Source organism: Larimichthys crocea, chromosome IX (genome assembly GCF_000972845.2).
Source record: "Larimichthys crocea isolate SSNF chromosome IX, L_crocea_2.0, whole genome shotgun sequence".
Classification (NCBI taxonomy): domain Eukaryota; kingdom Metazoa; phylum Chordata; class Actinopteri; family Sciaenidae; genus Larimichthys; species Larimichthys crocea.
Window position 1 is genome coordinate 309,711 of NC_040019.1, and position 18,007 is coordinate 327,717.

The following is an 18,007-nucleotide window of genomic DNA, read 5'->3' on the forward strand; positions in this document are numbered from 1 at the left end:
TTAACTTATGTAATCTTGTTGCGCCTTCTTCTTCTTCCGCAACAACTAGCGCCACCAACTGTTCATAATGACTAATATTAAAGTAAACATGGGACTTATGGAGACTGATTCACTTCTGGAGCCAGCCTCAAGTGGACGACAAGAGGAACTGCTCCAAACTAAAAACATCCATTATTTATAGTTATTAAATAATCAGCTGATGAATCCATAATGAAAAAAAACAACTACAACAATAAAACACAGAATCATGAGATCATATATAAACAGCAGAACATTTTATTGACACTTTTAACACTTAAAGAACATTTTCCTGATCACACTCACACATATTCTTGCAATATTATTATTTATACCATGGTCACTTTCTTTGCAGTATTTCTCACACTGTGGTCACTTTACATTACAATACTCTTTTTATATATCATGCCACTTTTATCCTCAGTACTTGTCTGTTTGAAGCTTGATTGTTTTTCGTGTTTATTGTAGGTTAGAGATATTTATGTCTGTTTATTGTGTTTTTTCTAATTCTGTAGTGTATGCTACACTTTCCTCTGCTGCTGTAACAGGTAAATTTCCCCATGGTGGGATGAATAAAGAATATTTAATCTAATATAACATCCCTACACTTAAAGAACATTTTTTAGGACTTTAACTTGTAATAGAGTATTTTTCACAGTGTGCTATTTGCATATTTAGTTAAATAAAGGTGAAATAATAAGAATAAAAACACATTAGAGTTAATTATGATAGCTAATCAAAGTGCTGGGTGTGTTGTACACACTCACACAGCCGGTCAATGCACTTTAATAATAATTAATAATAATAAATAATAGCTGATTCAATTGCATTGTCCTACTCTAACCTGTTTTTAATGTATTCTTGTAATTTGTTGATTAATTTGTTAAACTGATTGTTTTTCGTGTTTATTGTAGGTTAGAGATATTTCTGTCTGTTTATTGTGTTTTTATCTAAATCTGTAGTGTATGCTACACTTTCCTCTGCTGCTGTAACAAGTACATTTATATATGTATATCTAATCTAATCTAATCTGACACTTTTAGGACTTTAACTTTGTAACAGTTTTTTTGATTTTTTTTTACAGTTAAATACAGGATGTGAATGCTGCATCATATTCCTGCACAGCAGTGTACTGTGAGAGTGTTTCTAAAGAAAGGAGATATCTGTCATGTGTTTTGTTGTTTAAGATGTAAGTTGCACTTTTTTATAAGCGAACACAAACTGTTTGAGAGTTTCTGTAAAGAAAGCACCTGAGATTTTTTTCCTATAAGTAAAAAAAAAGATAATTTTATTTGGTCAGAATTTGTCTGTAGCTCATTTTGATTAAAAAAGAGAGAAAATCGTATCGTGAACAAAAAATCGTATCGAGTCGTGAGTTGTATCGTTACATGATTTTTTCTAGTTTATTTCATTTATACCTTGCAGTTATTATTTGTATCATGGTCACTTTCTTTGTAATATTATTTAGATTATGGTCACTTTACATTACAATACTCTTTTTATATATCATGCCACTTTTATCCTCAGTACTTGTCTGTTTGAAGCTTGATTGTTTTCATGTTTATTGTAGGTTAGAGATATTTCTGTCTGTTTATTGTGTTTTTTTCTAATTCTGTAGTGTAAGCTACACTTTCCTCTGCTGCTGTAACAGGTAAATTTCCCCATGGTGGGATGAATAAAGTATATTTAATCTAATCTAATCTAACATCCCTACACTTAAAGAACATTTCTTTATGACTTTAACTTGTAATAGAGTATTTTCACAGTGTGCTATTTGCATATTTAGTTAAATAAAGGTGAAATAATAGGAATAAAAACATATTAGAGTTAATTATGATAGCTAATCAAAGTGTGGTGTGTTGTACACACTGACACAGCCGGTCAGTGCGCTTTAATAATAATTTTATATACATTAATATATATTAATTATATAATTAATGTTGTATTCTTGTAATTTAATATACTTTTATGCTTCTTTTTTGTTTGTTTCTGTTATTTGCTGTCTACTTTTATTTATTGTAAGGTGTCCTTGGGTGACAGAAGGCGCCTATGAAATAAAATGTATTATTATTTATGTCTGTTTATTGTGTGTTTTTTGCCTTTTCTACTTTTTTCTAATTCTGTGTGTGTGCTACACTTTCCTCTGCTGCTGTACAGTAATTTATATATGTATATCTAATCTAATCTAATCTAATCTGACACTTTTAGGACTTTAACTTTGTAACAGAGTTTTTTTTTTTACAGTTAATAGGATGTGAATGCTGCATCATATTTCTGCACCATTAATCTGCCGATAATGAGCCTAAAAAGGCCTTTAATCGCTGCTCACACACACACACACACACACACACACACACACACACACACACACACACACACACACACACACACACACAGTCACAGTCACAGTGCGCATGCGTGAACATTTACCCAGCAGGTAAACTCCACCATGGCGGCGAGAGGCCATGTGCAAGATCCCAACGACCGGAGACTCAGACCGATTTACGGTAAGCGCCCGGTGCTTCAGCGCGTGTGGAGCTCTGCCGGGACCCGCAGCTGACCCGGTACCGGTGCATGTGTTCGGAACCAGCGGGCTGCTGTTGGAGCTGATGCGGCCCCGGCGGCTCCGACCACGGTGTCTGCTGCCCGCTGCAGCCCGATGACAGTGCACCTTACCCGGCCTGCCTGTGCCGCACAGAGCCGGGGGTGTGAGGGCATCACCTGCCTCCACCCGGCTCAGGTGTGAGCGCGCGCATGTGTGTGTGTGTGTGGATGAACCCGTGTGTCCTCGAGCTTCACCTGTCCTCAGGTGGGCGGTGTTCACGAGACGTTTTGTGTCAAAGTCGCGAAGTTGCTAACGGTTGTTTGACAGCTAGCTCGCGTGCTAATGTGTCAGCTAACTGTTTGTTTTTGTTTAAAATATAAATTAAAAGTGTTTGTTAGTGTCGCTCACCTGTCTCAGGTGGACGTGTGTGCACGTTACGGTCACCTGTCCGGGATTACGAGCAGTCCACGGCGGCTTCTTTAACGGTTACACGGTTAGCTTCACTGTTAGCATCAGGCTCATAAGACAGTATGGACGATGCTAAGCTAAGCTAGGTGGCTAGTTAGCATGGAGCTGTCACAGATGCTAAATAACGGAAATAAATAAATAATTAAATAATTATAAATAATACATTTTATTTATTAATGCCACTGTACAATAAATAAATAAATAAATAATAAATAATTATAAATAATACATTTTATTTATTTCTGTCACTGTACAATAAATAAAATAATAAATAAATAAATAATTATAAATAATACATTTTATTTATTAATGCCACTGTACGATAAATAAATAAATTATTATTATTAATAATAATAATAAATAATAAATTTTATTTCCTTTCTGTCACCTCACAATAAATAAGAGTAAACAGCAAATAACAGAAACAAACAAAAAGAAGCATAAAAGTATTTTAAATTACAAGAATACAACATTAATTATATAATTAATATATATTAATGTATATTTTATTATTATTAAAGCGCATTGACCGGCTGTGTAAGTGTGTACAACACACCACACTTTGATAAGCTATCATAATTAACTCTAATGTGTTTTTATTCTTATTATTTCACCTTTATTTAACTAAATATGCAAATAGCACACTGTGAAAAATACTCTGTTACAAGTTAAAGTCCTAAAGAAATGTTCTTTAAGTGTAGGGATGAAAGAGAGAGGAAATAATACAGTGTTGAGTGCAAACGACAGAGACAAGAATAAATAAAATACAGGCAAATAAGTTTGACATGAATATTTAGATTTAAATATGATTTAGAAAAGTAGAAGACGAGAAATATTTAGGCTCAATTTCTTTGGCATACTTATTATTTAGCTTTTTAAGTGATGAAAAAAATATCTTGAATTCATTAATAGATTAGATTAAATTAAATTTACAGCAGAGGAAAGTGTAGCATACACTACAGAATTAGAAAAAAGTAGAAAAGGCAAAAAACAACAAACAGACATAAATATCTCTAACCTACAATAAACATGAAAAACAATCAAGCTTCAAACAGACGAGTACTGAGGATAAAAGTGGCATGATATATAAAAAGAGTATTGTAATGTAAAGTGACCATAGTGTAAGTAATATTGTGAAAGTGACCATTATATAAATAATAACTGCAAGGTATAAATGAAATAAACTAGATAAAGTCATGTAATGATACAACTCAGGACTCGATACGATTTTTTTGTTCACGATACGATTTTCTCTCTTTTTTTAATCAAAATAAACTACAGACAAATTATGACTAAACATTCTGATATGCTGCTGCATGTTGCTCGTGTTGCTGCTGCATGTTGCTCGTGTTGCTGCTGCATGTTGCTCGTGTTGCTGCTGCATGTTGCTTGTGTTGCTGCTGCATGTTGCTCGTGTTGCTGCTGCATGTTGCTCGTGTTGCCGCTATATGTCAACAGTCTCTTGCAATATTTACAAGCTTTTGGTTTTGTCTGTCCGTTTCTCACGGTTGTATTTGTGTATATATGGAATCCAAAATGATTTCAAACTGCTCGGTGCGTCCTCTGTTTTCTACCGTCGCCATGTCTTCCCTCGCTCTGCGCTCCGTACCTACGTAGTGACGTAAAGTCACGTGACTTGACGCCTGGCGTTGAACAAATGAATCACCAACCAGTGACTTTTTTTAAGATAACGTAAGAAAAAGAACACATCCTACTTCTCTCGCATTCGCGAACAATCGTGACTCGTTTTTCTGCCAACCGGTGCGAATCGTCACGCATCTGTACCGATTTTTAATCGTGTCACGATGCATCGTTACATCAATATTTAAGTGTTAAAAGTGTCAATAAAATGTTCTGCTGTTTATATATGATCTCATGATTCATGCATTCGTGTAAAAACTGTGTTTTATTGTTGTAGTTGTTTACGGTGGAGCTCGTTTTCCATTATGGATTCATCAGCTGATTATTTAATAACTATAAATAATGGATGTTTTTGGTTTGGAGCAGTTCCTCTTGTTGTCCACTTGAGGCTGGCTCCAGAAGTGAGTCAGTCTCCATAAGTCCCCATGTTCAAATGTCCAACTTCACAGCAGAAATAAACATGTTTACAGCCTGGTACAAAAACCAGTTTTGGTCTCTGTAGCTAATTTCCCCGTTCATGACAACTGTACTGAGGGTGAATTTATATACAACTCACCTGTTCACATTATATTAAGGCTTAAAGTTATGCAGGATTAAGAGCGTGGACGCTTTGACTGACAGTCTCCAACCACTAGGCTGGTCCGGGGTCAGAGTCTGAGGTGTTTTATTTTGAAAGATCCTCCTGTGCATCCACATGAGTCAAACACAGACGTCTTCGGGGAAACCAAACGTCGTCGGCGTCGGCCGTTGCCCCTCGATGAGCGGCTGCTTGCAGAGAAAAACAGGCTCAGGTTCTCGCACAGATTCAGTGTCATTTTCTGAACTTTATATTTGTTTTCATGCCGGTCGTATCATTTTATATTTCATCATATTTCCCCTCACACCTTGAAGGCCGGTCCCTGGCACTGCTGGATTAACTGATACCTGTCGACCTGCTGCTGTGCTGATGTTTGCACACACAATAACTCAGTGTTGTTGCAGCATGAGTTTGTATAGATGATGCAGGACGCTGGCTCTCAAACTGTGGTACGAGTTCAGTCGTATCTCCGTCTTGAAGCGTCCTACAGTCGATCACATTGTCTGAGACACGTCAGACTCGTGTCCCCGTGTCTCTGCTGAGTGAATAGATCCGGTAGCCTCTCTGCATCTGCAGCGTCTCCGTGTTTACAGCTTCAGTTCGGGCTGCACGTCGTGAACTCGTGATAGAAAATCGATACGTTTCGATATCGATCTGTCGCTCGCATTTCTGCGAGCTTTAGTCAAACCTCTTGACTCCTGTGTGAACACACAGAGAGAGAATAGACCTGACATAATCACAGCGTGCCGTCTGCCACAGTTAAATTTGGCACCCAGCTGTCCTGAAGAGGCCGAGCTGTCTCTCTGTCTGACTTCAGATAACAGTCATCTGCTGTCCCAACTCCAAAATAACCAATTTATAGTCACGTAAAACAAAGATGATCCTCAGTGTTTGAAAAATGACTAAAACACTTGATTATTTTCTTGATTAATTGATCGTTTGGTCAGGAAAAAAGTGATAAATGCCCATTCCAGTTTCTCTAAGGTCTTTAGACCGACTTTTACTCCCAGTACAGCCACAGTAGATGATCAAAAGATTTAACGATTAATCATTTACTGTGTGTGATGACTTCAGGTCTGATGTATTAATGTTGTCCTCTGTGTTTCCTCCAGATTATCTTGACAATGGCAACAATAAAATGGCGATCCAGCAGGCGGATAAACTGCTGAAGAAACATAAGGACCTGCACTGTGCCAAGGTGGGTGACTCAGGAGCAGCTTCTTCCTTCTTTCAGTGTCGGCGTGGAGAAAACAGATTTCCGAACAGCTCGTCGCGCTCTGACGCACACGGTGAAAGACATGATTTCTGTTAGAGGAGTGAGAAAGAGTGCAGAGGTTTGCTGAAGGACACTTTGACGGGGATGAACACGTGCTGCTGCTGCTGCTGCTGCAGAGGAAGACGAGGCCGCCCTGCCGTCATCGACCAACACCTCCCAACACGTTAGGCTGTGAAGATGGAGAGGTTGTAACCCTGTGCTGTCTGAGAGACAACGCGGACATTTTAACGTGTATTAACCTCAGCGTGTACGCTCTCGTGAGAATGAACGGATTCAACTTAGAACTTAGTTTAACGGTTTCTTCTCTTTCAAACGTGACAAATGTCGACCTGTGACGTCCTAACGTACGAGTTCGACCACAGATGGAAACAATCTAACCTCCAAACTCAAGCTGCAATAAAACTAAAAATACTAAATTGATCACAAACGTCGTCTGTATGTTCGATGAATTGACTTCTGTATCTTACTCCTTTTAAACTGATTTCAAATAAAAACTATAAAAGATAGAGCTGAGTTCGCGTTACGTTAAGTTAAGTTGCGTTAAGTTAAGTTGCGTTACGTTAAGTTGCGTTACGTTAAGTTGCGTTACGTTAAGTTAAGTTGCGTTATGTTACGTTAAGTTGCGTTACGTTAAGTTGCGTTACGTTAAGTTGCGTTACGTTAAGTTGCGTTAAGTTAAGTTGCGTTAAGTTAAGTTGCGTTAAGTTAAGTTGCGTTACGTTAAGTTGCGTTACGTTAAGTTAAGTTGCGTTACGTTAAGTTACGTTGCGTTACATGCAAAATGTGATACGGTTCAGCGCTAGTGGAGACGGGAAAATATATAATATATTGGGAAATATTCTCTGCACTGTACAAAAGAAATCTTTTGGATTGTTGATTTAGTAAAAAATTGGATGAAATGTTATTTTAATTTACGACAGTTTCAAAGCGTTCATCAGTTAGTGTGGTAACTGGCAGGTTTTATGGATACGAGGCGTTTAAAGACGCATCGCGATCAGCAAAAATACAAACGTGAGCACATTTCTAACGCAGTTTGAAGAGTTAAAACTGAAAGTGTAACAAATAACGTGTAACATCTCGAGATAAAAGTTCAGCAGTGAAGGTCTCGGTCTAACATAACGTCACTCCACACACGATGTGATGAATGTATCTTGGAGCAAACGAATGTTTTTTAACCGAGGAACATGTCGAACAGGTCCGCTGTGAGCAGAGGATCGTGTCCTCAGGTCAGTTTAATAAACTGTACTTTCATTATCATCGCCAAGACAAATCAGACGATTCATCATGATATTGATTCCAGATGCAGACGAACGTCGGGCCACGGAAACTCTGCGAGGAAAAACATTTCTTTAAACACACAGGACCAAATTCACACGCTGATGGAGAGCAGCCTGAGGAAACATGTGAAGCTCTCAGACCTCCACCAGGAGGCCGCTCACTGAGAAATCTAATTATGGAAATGTAATTTTAAAACGCAGTCCTGATTGGCAGATAATATGAATTAACCTTAACCTGCTCTGACACCGTTATTGTTCACGCGACACGCCCGAGTCCGGCAACAATCGTCCTTTTGTTCGACCTGCTTTCATGCTGCGAGTCTGTGAACGCTGAAACGAGCTGGTCGCTTACTTGGCCCGAGACGTTGTCGCCTGCAGCTTCTTTTTCCATTACTGCCTGAAATATTTACAAGTGACCCGCCGGTCGGTGATGAGCTTCCTGACGAACTCATGCTTCTCATTTCAAGCTTTGTAGCAGTCGGAAATGTTTAATTTGCAGTAGCAGCTCATCGCGGATGACCCAGTCTGATTGGTTGTACTCGTTGCTTTGGGTCTGAGTCAGTCCGAGTCAGAATAGGGTACATCGTGACTTCTGGCAGAGTTGTAGTACTCGAGATCCGGTCTTGGGCTTGGGATCTGTCTCAGGGTCACCTCGGTCTCGGACAAAGAGGGTCACACAAGAGTTCTTCTGCAAAACGATGTCCAAGAGAACACACAGCAGTTTAAACTGCGAGGCGACGCTTGATTAAGTGACTCAAGCTACCTAAGGAAGCTCTTGACTCTTGACTTCTTGACTCGGTCTCAGCCCCTCAAAGTCTTGGTCTTGTCTTGGTCCGTCTCTGGTCTTGGTTTAGTCGGTCTTGAGTACAACACTGGTGAACGGGACGCTGCTGGGAAGTAGGGTCAATAAATCGCGTGATGTCTGATTGCTGCGTTTCCGATACAGGTATGGAAACATCTCCTAGTTCCTTCTGTAACTCCTTGTCTCCTTGTCTTTGTGTTTCCTCCTCCCTTCAGGTCCTGAAGGCGATCGGCCTTCAGCGAACCGGAAAGCAGGATGAAGCTTTCACTCTGGCCCAGGAAGTAGCAACTCTAGAGCCGACCGATGACAACTCGCTACAAGCTCTGACTATACTGTACAGAGAGATGCATCGCCGTGAGTACACACACACTCACACACAGGTTGATGATGATATCAAAAGGACTTGCATGTTCGATACCGCGCCTGTCGTCCACAGCGGAGTTGGTGGCGAAGCTGTACGAAGCCGCCGTGAAGAAGGTCCCCCTGAGCGAGGAGTATCACTCTCACCTCTTCATGGCGTACGCCCGCGTCGGCGAGTACAAGAAGATGCAGCAGGTGAGCGAGCCGACGTCCGCACGTGCACGTAAAAAAAGATGCAGACGCACGTGACTAACAGCTTCTGTGCTCCATTGGTAATAAAAAAGATGGACACATAATCAGAATAATGAAGAGGATGTTGACGACTGCATTCGCCCTTTACAGGCAGGGATGGCCTTGTATAAAATCGTGCCCAAGAATCCGTACTACTTCTGGTCCGTCATGAGTCTGGTGATGCAGGTATTGGAACGCTCTGAGACGCTCACGTTGAATATGTTTCAATGTTTCCTGAACGTTAACACGCGTGTGCTGTGTTCAGGCCATCTCAGCACAGGATGAGAAACTGGCTCAGACCATGTTCCTGCCTCTGGCCGAGCGGATGGTGGAGAAAATGGTGAAGGAGGAGAAGATCGAGGCCGAAGCGGAGGTGAGTTAAGACGTCTGAAGGAGTCAGGATGTGTTGATTTAACCTGTTAGTGCAGCAAGTGTTGGAGAGGAGGTCCTCTGTGAAGAGCTGGAGGTCTTCAGGAGGGTTGTGAAGGTACAGAGGAACGGGGAACAACAGACGAAAAGAAAAGTTAGTTTGGTGGCAGAGCCAGGCGTCGGTAACGTGACCTTTTGGGTTGATTCACTGTGCATGCTGGGAGGGCGTTACCCCGCCTGTGTCAGGATGTTGGGTATCATGTTGACTCAGGTTTTTCTGATGTTGTTAACGCCTAGATTCACGTTTAGATGTCTTTAGAAACGATCAGTAAAACAGCAGAACAAACCTTTCTGAAGTTTGTCTGAAGGAACTTTCTGACATCGTTTTTAATTCAAGACAAAAAACAGAGGAGGCTGCATCATGAAGATATATGACAGTTAGTAATTAGTGCATCAGTCTGAAGTCTTTTTGAAGATTCAAGATCAACATCAAGACGACGACTACAGACTTCCTGTTGGAAGTTTCCCCGAGCTGCTGTCGCCCAATAAGAACGCTGATCTGACGTGAAGTGAAACATGAAGTAGCTCCTCTAAAAATAAAATGTGAATTCCCCCTTTTACTGTCAGTTATCAGTCACATGCTCACAATGAATATCTGATGTAATGTTCAATCCTTAAATATGAAGTGACGTCCACAATTTCATACGTTATCTCCAGCTTGATGCAGTGACAGACAGGTTGTGGTGCTATTAACTAACTAACTAACTGTCTGTCTGTCTGTCTGTCTGTCTGTCTGTCTGCAGGTGCAGTTGTATTTCATGATCCTGGAGCGTTTGGGAAAGTGTGTCGAGGCTCTCGACGTGATCAGAGGTCCACTTGGAGGTAAAACACGATGATCTTGCAGCGACACACTGATTCACACATTATTATTAATATAAAGTAAAATCAGAACCTGACACGTTAAACACGGACCACGCGTGTCGTCGCTCCCACAGAGAAGCTGACCAGCGAGCTGCAGAGCAGAGAGAACAAGTGCATGATGCTCTACCAGAGGCTGCAGCGCTGGCCCGAGTGTAACGCTCTGGCTCACAAGCTGCTCCTCAAAAAGTGAGTTCAGGTTCACGTCTGTGTGCGAGACACGATGATGATGATGATGATGATGATGATGATGACGATGATGATGATGATGATGATGATGATGATGTGTACGTTTGTTACACACCTGTGTGTGTTTCTGTCTCTTCCAGTCCGGATGATTGGCAGTTCTATCCCTCCTACTTCGACTCTCTCTTCCACCTGATCGATCAGTCGTGGAGCCCGCCGGAGGAAGGAGAGCAGTGAGTTCGACTAGAAACATTTATGTTCTTGATTCTGATGGTGCAGAAACGTTTCAGTTGTTGAAGAGTTCTGATCCAGACGCAGCGAGCCGGACACGATGGGGATAAAAGTCTGAGACGACAGAAATGTAGCTGCTGAATAAATGAACATCTGTCTGTGTACAGCTGTGCAGAGACAACACAGATAATAGTAGACTTCTCCTCCTCCATCTTCTTTGTCTCCTTCTCCTTTGTCTCCTTTGTCTCCTTCTCCTTTGTCTCTTCCTCCATCTTCTCCTTCTTCTCCTTCATCTCCTCCTCCTTCTCCTTTGTCTCCTTCTCCTTTGTCTCCTCCTCCATCTTCTCCTTCATCTCCTCCTTTGTCTCCTCCTCCTTCTTCTCCTTCATCTCCTCCTTCTTCTCCTTTGTCTCCTTCTCCTTCGTCTCCTCCTCCTTCTTCTCCTTCATCTCCTCCTTCTTCTCCTTCATCTTCTCCTTCTTCTCCTTTGTCTCCTCCTTCTTCTCCGTCATCTTCTCCTTCTCCTTCATCTTCTCCTTTGTCTCCCTTCTCCTTCTTCTTCTTCGTCTCCTTCTCCTTTGTCTCCTCCTTCTTCTCCTTCATCTCCTCCTTCTTCTCCTTCATCTTCTCCTTCTTCTCCTTTGTCTCCCTCTCCTTTGTCTCCTCCTCCTTCTTCTCCTTCATCTCCTCCTTCTTCTCCTTTGTCTCCTCCTTCTTCTCCTTCATCTTCTCCTTTGTCTCCCTTCTCCTTCTTCGTCTCCTCCTTTGTCTCCTCCTTCTTCTCTTTCATCTTCTCCTCCTTCATCTTCACCTATGTCTCCCTCCTCCTTCTTCTCCTTCGTCTCCTTCTCCTTTTCTCCTTCTTCTCCTTCGTGTCCTCCTCCTTCATCTTCTCCTTCTTCTCCTTTGTCTCCTTTGTCTCCTTCTCCTTTGTCTCCTCCTTCTTCTCCGTCATCTTCTCCTTCTCCTTCATCTTCTCCTTTGTCTCCCTTCTCCTCCTTCTCCTTCGTCTCCTTCTCCTCCTCCTTCTTCTTCTTCTTCTTCTTCTCCTCTTCCTCCTTCTCCTCCATCTTATTTTGAATAAAGCTACAGGAGAGTATTTTTAAACTGTTTTGATAATCAGAGAATAGTTTGAGTGACGTCCAGATGTTCTGGTTCTGGTTCTGGTTCCTGTAGTGACAGTGAACTGAAACCAAAGAACCGATGTGATGACTGAATCCAGAAAATGATCAACAGACGAATCAATAATGAAAACAGACAAACGATGATTGATGATCTGATGATCGCTCTGATGTTGTGATCAGCTTTAAGACAAACTCCTCATCAGCTGATGGTGACCTCTCTGTCTGTCTGCTGCTCAGGCTGACGGCTGCACTGAACGATAAACTCACTTTATTCAACCGTCAGTTGTTTAAATCTGTTCTTATTTGCTACGTGTTGCTCTGCAAATGACCCGAGAGCTCATCCTTGAACCTTGCGTCCTTCCTGTAGTTCACCTCTGAGCGTTTGAGGGCAGATGAACGTAATCTCACCCAGCATCGATCTCTCTGTCTGTCTGCAGCTGCTCGGAGGGAGCGGTGCATCGCACTGTGGCTGAAGTGGTGAGGTTTGTGGAGGAGCGAATCAAAGGGGAGGACGGCAAAGAGTCCCGCTCGCTCAGAGGACCCTATCTAGCTCGGCTGGAATTAATCCACAGACTGAGAGAGCGAGGCTGTCCTGAAGAAAGCCTGCTGGGTAAATAAAACACACAGATCAGTCGAGTTTTGTTCTTTGAGCTCCAGCCTGTTCTGACGTCTCGCTGTGGTTTCAAACAGGTGATCCTTTAGAGCTCATGGTGCAGTTCTTTGGGAAGTTTGGAGACAAACCGTGCTGCATCACCGACCTGAAAATATACCTCCACCTGCTCTCTCCGGACCAACACGTTCAGGTAAGATGGAGCCACGACGGCGACTCTGTCGTTTGAACTCATGAAGTGAAACGTTCGGGCTGTGAAATCCGTTTCTGTCGTCGACGTTTCAGTTCGTTAACCGTCTGAGTGAGGCGGTTCCGCTCGGGGAGCGAGGCGAGGAGGGATTCGCTTTCCCGGACGACACCAAAGCGCTGCAGAGGCACCTGTGTGTGTGCCAGCTGAGCCGAGCGCTCGGGCTGCATCACGCGCTCGATGTGGATGGAAAGCTTCGTCTGATCACGGAGCTCAAAGCGCACTATCGTCACGGACTAAAGTTTGGTACGTAACGCGATATTTGGAGGCAGATAATCAGACGGATTCTTGTGAAAAACATCTGGTTTTACTCGTCGATCTTGTGTCTCACAGGGAAGAACGCTCTGAAGACGGAGCTGCAGTTCTCTGATATGTATTGTCTCATGGCAGCTCATGTATACATCGACTTATGGAAAGAGACGGGTGAGTTCTTCCTTCTTTTATTCCAGATCTGTCTCCGTTTCGGCGTCGTCTTCGTCTCTCATCGCGTCTCTCTTGGCTCTGTGTGTCGTAGGGGACGAGAACATGGTGTGGCAGGGTTTGGGCGTCCTGCAGGAGGGTCTGTCTCACAGCGCCTCCAACGCCCAGTTCAAGCTGCTGCTGCTGCTCCTCTACTGTCACCTGGGAGCCTTCGAGCCTGTGGTGGACCTTTACTCCAGCCTGGATGCCAAGCACGTACAGCACGACACCATCGGGTCAGTACATACACAGTGAAGCGATTTTATTTCCGTTTATACTGTGACAGGTGAGCCCGGTGTTACCGTGTGTTTAGTTGATCGATAAATAAAGTAAATTCAAATCAAATATTCTAGTTTTTCTGACAGTTGAAGCTGAGAGAGAGAAATGTGCAGCAGGACGCCTTTAAAAATCTGAAATAGTCTGAATCTGTTTGTGAACAGACAAATAATATAGGTTCATTTATCCAGGTCGTTTATGTTTAAATCTAATGATATTAAATATAATCCATGTGCATTAGGCTGTAAAATAAAGTGCAGACCATTCAAAAAAAGAAATAAAGTAAATTATTTTTTCAGTGTGACCAGCTGTTCGGAAATGTATCGGTATCGGTAAAACAGTAATTTTATGTAGATGAGCAACGAGTCATTTCAATAGATGAATTAAATTAATCTCATTACAAGCTGCTTTTTCTTCTACACATGAAAAACTTTTAATTAGCTCATCGTCAACAGTTACTACCTGAACTTCCTGAGATCTCTTGACTAGTTTTTAGTCCAGAGTAGAGGTGCACGGTACCCCGCGGTGCCAGATCGTAACGGTTCCTACTGTACTAGAAATTCTACAGGACGTTACCACCGTGGATTACTATACTACTTCTCACTGCATGCTACTCCCTCGTAAACAAACCAACATGGCAACTAAAGCAACCGAACTACACAGCTGCTGAGTGATTTGCCTGTTACTGGTGACGTCCGGGGATATGATAGGCTGTTTCCGCACGCTGGGTCCGCCCGTCTGTTAGCTGATTGTCTGTTCGGCAAGAACGAACTCCGCGAAGACAGCTCCGCTTCAAAACAAACAACAAGCTTAAAGTTCTGTCTCGCCCAGACACGAGACAACACACTCACCGTGGCAGAAGCACCGGGCCGGAGCGCCGAGTCTGCCGCGGCAGCGTCGTCAGAAAAAAAACAAACTTGTTGTTTCAAACTTGTTTCAGTCTAATTCTTACTTCACCAGTATTCTGTTTATCATGCACCAAACAACATTATAAGTAATTAATAAGTATTTATAACTTGTACAAATACATTGAAGTTCATAGAAATAATAATAATAAAAAAAGGCTGCAGTATCGCGATAATACAGAACCGTGATACTTTGTCTGGTACAGTATCGTGGTTGATTTCCTCCTCTGAGACCGGACCAGCATTGACTCTTCTCATCACGATGTGTTTTTCTCTTCACATCTTCAGGTTCCTGTTGACGCGTTACGCTGAGTCATTGGGTCAGTTTGCAGCAGCTTCCCAGTCCTGTAATTTCTCCCTCAGGTTTTTCCACTCGAACCAGAAAGATGTAAGTCGACCGCGCTCTGTGATTTCATTTCATAAAGGCCGATCACGTGTTTCCTTACCGTCCATACTCTCCTCCCATCAGACCTCAGAGTATATCATCCAGGCGTACAAGTACGGAGCGTTTGAGAAGATCCCAGAGTTCATCGCTCTCAGGAACAGGTTGAACCAATCGCTGCACTTTGCCCAAGTCCGCACTGAGCGGATGCTGCTGGACCTGTTCCTCGAGGCCGACATGTGAGCAAACACTCACTGAATTACAGCGACTAGTGCTGCGGGGATGAGTTCTTCATTTAGACGTTGTCTTTGTTTGTTTTTAATTTCAGCGTGTTGAGTCTGGAGGAGAGCGTGAAGGCCATGTCTTTGTCTGCAGAGGAGGACGACATCCCCTGGGACAACATGAGGGACAACAGAGACCTGACTGTGTTCACCAGCTGGGACCCGAAAGAGAGGTACGGACCCGACAGGGACACGGGTGACCATGGTTTTAAGTCCTTCTCTAATCGTCCCTCTTTCCTTTCACAGAGAGTTGACGGACGAACACCGGCGTCAGTCTCTAGAGGAAGAGTCCGTCTGGCTGAGGATACGCTCTCTAACTCTTCGCCTCCTCGCCTCTCTGGCCGGTTCGGGTCACACGCCCTCGCAGCAAAACTCTGAGATTGCCAACGAGAACGGAGTCGGAGACAAGAGCTCGATCCTCAGCGGCCTGCTGTCTCAGCTCAACCAGACTCTACAGACAGCCAATCAGATAGCAGAAAAACGCATCCAGGTACGTTTCACACGCAGATGTAGAGTCGCCGGCTCCAGTTCTGGCACAACGCTGGCTCTGCTCCTTGTTGTTCCCTGTGAACCTCCTCTTCTTCTTACCGGGGGTCCAAACACTAACACTGCTTTGAGCTCGCAGTCCAGCTGACAAACTGGTTTTCGTGTTGCAGTATCCATTCCTGGGACCACCCTCCACCCGCCTGGCCCCGGCTCTGTCCAGCGGGAGCTGTCAGTGCCAGGCTGCCGCCCTCCAGCTGTCTGTCCACCTACAGGAGCTGGACACCGTCGGACTCGGTAAGAAGAGGCGGCAGCAGCATGAAGCGGACGACCGCTTCGATTGTTTTTATGCTTAACGCTCCGTTCTTTCTCTCTCAGACGAGTCGACGGAGCTGCAAACCCAGATCTGTAACGCTTTCAAATCATTAGTAGTTCAGCTTCAAGGTGAGTCGGACGCAGAGTCTGCAGTTCACTGTGAAATCCAGCTGCTGTTCTTCTTCACGTTTCCTCTCTGCGTCCACAGAAATCCTGAATAAATGCAAAGGGGATTTATTGGACATGAAAGAGGGCAAGTTAAAAACCTGGCCGTCCTTATTAGAAAACCTAATCTTCTTTGTTGAGGTGAGAGCACGCGAAGACACGCGATTACAAACCAGTACTGGATCTGTTGGAGTGTTGACGGTGTGACGTATTCGTGTTGTTGTTGAACGCAGACGGTGTGCATAGTCTTGTGGATGGCTAGTCACTGTGCCAAGATCCTGCGACCACTCAAGACCAGCCTACAGAAGAAGAAGAAGAAGAAGAAAAAGGATGCAAACACAGCTCTGGTACGGTTCACGCGTCCACACGTCTGTTAGAAACATTCATTCACGGTTCATGGTAACTCGCTGACGTCTCTCTCTTTGCAGCCGGTGGTGGTGTGTGGGTTCCAGGAGCTGACGGGGAGCTTGCAGGACCTGCTCACCCAGGCTTTGGAGCATATAAAGGGGCAAGAGACGGGCATCACAGCCCTTAAACTGGCCAGTTTAAGCTTGGACGAATACCCACAGGTGAGCGGCTCGCAGGATTTACAGGAACAACTCGGATCAGGATAGAAACTCTCTGTTCATCGCTTCATCTATTTTCTGTGTGTTTCAGGACGAAGCTTCGTTTATGAAGGCTGCTATGGACAAGGTGCAGAGCAGTTACCTGCGCTCGCTACAGGAGGCGGGAGACCTGCTCAAGAAGAGAGCGGAAACTATAAAGAACCTCAAGATCTGAACACCATCACACAGCCCAAATAAAGACGACTATACCCCCTGCACCACCACCACAAAATACCCCGCACCCTCGCCCCGACATCTGTCAGCCCACCAGCTACACCCACGAGTCCGACTTTTTCCTCCCCGCTGGTCTCCACCCCGCCCGAGCACACTCAGTCGTTACTGACCTCCTTCCTTCTTTTTTCTCTCTTTGTTTTTCCAACACACACCTCTGGGACATTTGCAACTCTTATAGCACACAAGCTTGTAAAGTAAACTCATAAATTTATACAGCAAATATGCGCGAAAATGAGGAAGAATTAAAAGAAAATAAAAATCATAATAAAAAAAAAATTTAAAAAACAAAACAGACAAGCTCCTTTTAAATAAATAAAAATAAAAATAGAGCAAATTAGAAATAAATAAGCAGTTTTAGATGAACTAATCTAATAAATTATTGTACATAGTACATAACGATATAAGACACAATAAACCACTATTCTGTTTGTCAGTTTGTTTTTCTGGTAAACAATCACACACACACACACACACACACATGCGTGCACACACACACCGGGACTGTTAACACTAAAGGAGGAACTCTTCTTTGAATGTGCTGCTGCTGTTCCAGCTGTTTCAAGAGCAAACGGGCACAATTTTCCATGAACTGATGGATAAACATGGACACCACCTCAATCATAATCATGAATTTCTTTCTTTTTTTTTTTTTTGGCTTTATGTATCTTGTGTGTGTCGCTTTGGTACTGAACGTGGATCCACCTCTGTAGTCGCAGTATTACAAAGAGCAGCGGAGGGTTGAAATGAGTCTTTTTTTATTTTGAAAGAATCGTCTGCCGCTCTTGTTTCTCCTTTTTTTTTTTTTTTTATAATTATTATTATTATTTCTAGTAGAAGTGGTGCTTGTGAACATGTCGATTGTGGAACCGGGTCGATCCAGCACAAATCTAATAATCAGGCATGGATCAGATGATCAGAATCCTTAAAAGACTGAGCTAATTATGATTATTTAAGAGGCAAAAAATCATCCATTAAAACGTCACCACCTCCTCCTCCTCTGAGAGATGCTTGAATGCACGTTT

At 43.0% G+C, this 18,007-nt stretch overlaps 1 protein-coding gene across 2 annotated transcripts in view; it reads left to right on the forward strand.

Annotated features, from left to right (window-relative positions):
* The first annotated feature begins 2,393 nt into the window (after positions 1-2,393).
* naa25 (N-alpha-acetyltransferase 25, NatB auxiliary subunit) overlaps positions 2,394-18,007 on the forward strand; it is a 15,831-nt gene continuing 217 nt past the window's right edge. Inside the window, exons 1-24 of one of the 2 annotated variants that reach the window (XM_019278656.2) lie at positions 2,394-2,525; positions 6,362-6,447; positions 8,820-8,958; positions 9,041-9,159; positions 9,307-9,381; positions 9,461-9,568; positions 10,368-10,446; positions 10,560-10,671; positions 10,812-10,901; positions 12,461-12,633; positions 12,714-12,826; positions 12,919-13,126; positions 13,214-13,303; positions 13,395-13,575; positions 14,809-14,908; positions 14,990-15,141; positions 15,231-15,356; positions 15,430-15,673; positions 15,840-15,963; positions 16,045-16,110; positions 16,190-16,287; positions 16,380-16,493; positions 16,575-16,715; positions 16,804-18,007. The exon at positions 16,804-18,007 is cut by the window's right edge and continues 217 nt beyond it. In XM_019278656.2, coding sequence (XP_019134201.1) covers positions 2,468-2,525; positions 6,362-6,447; positions 8,820-8,958; positions 9,041-9,159; positions 9,307-9,381; positions 9,461-9,568; positions 10,368-10,446; positions 10,560-10,671; positions 10,812-10,901; positions 12,461-12,633; positions 12,714-12,826; positions 12,919-13,126; positions 13,214-13,303; positions 13,395-13,575; positions 14,809-14,908; positions 14,990-15,141; positions 15,231-15,356; positions 15,430-15,673; positions 15,840-15,963; positions 16,045-16,110; positions 16,190-16,287; positions 16,380-16,493; positions 16,575-16,715; positions 16,804-16,926 — 2,919 coding nt within the window. In that variant the 5' untranslated portion in view covers positions 2,394-2,467 and the 3' untranslated portion in view covers positions 16,927-18,007. Of the gene's footprint in view, positions 2,526-6,361; positions 6,448-8,819; positions 8,959-9,040; positions 9,160-9,248; positions 9,382-9,460; positions 9,569-10,367; positions 10,447-10,559; positions 10,672-10,811; positions 10,902-12,460; positions 12,634-12,713; positions 12,827-12,918; positions 13,127-13,213; positions 13,304-13,394; positions 13,576-14,808; positions 14,909-14,989; positions 15,142-15,230; positions 15,357-15,429; positions 15,674-15,839; positions 15,964-16,044; positions 16,111-16,189; positions 16,288-16,379; positions 16,494-16,574; positions 16,716-16,803 lie in introns of those variants that run through there. The other variant, XM_019278657.2, reaches the window with a different exon arrangement.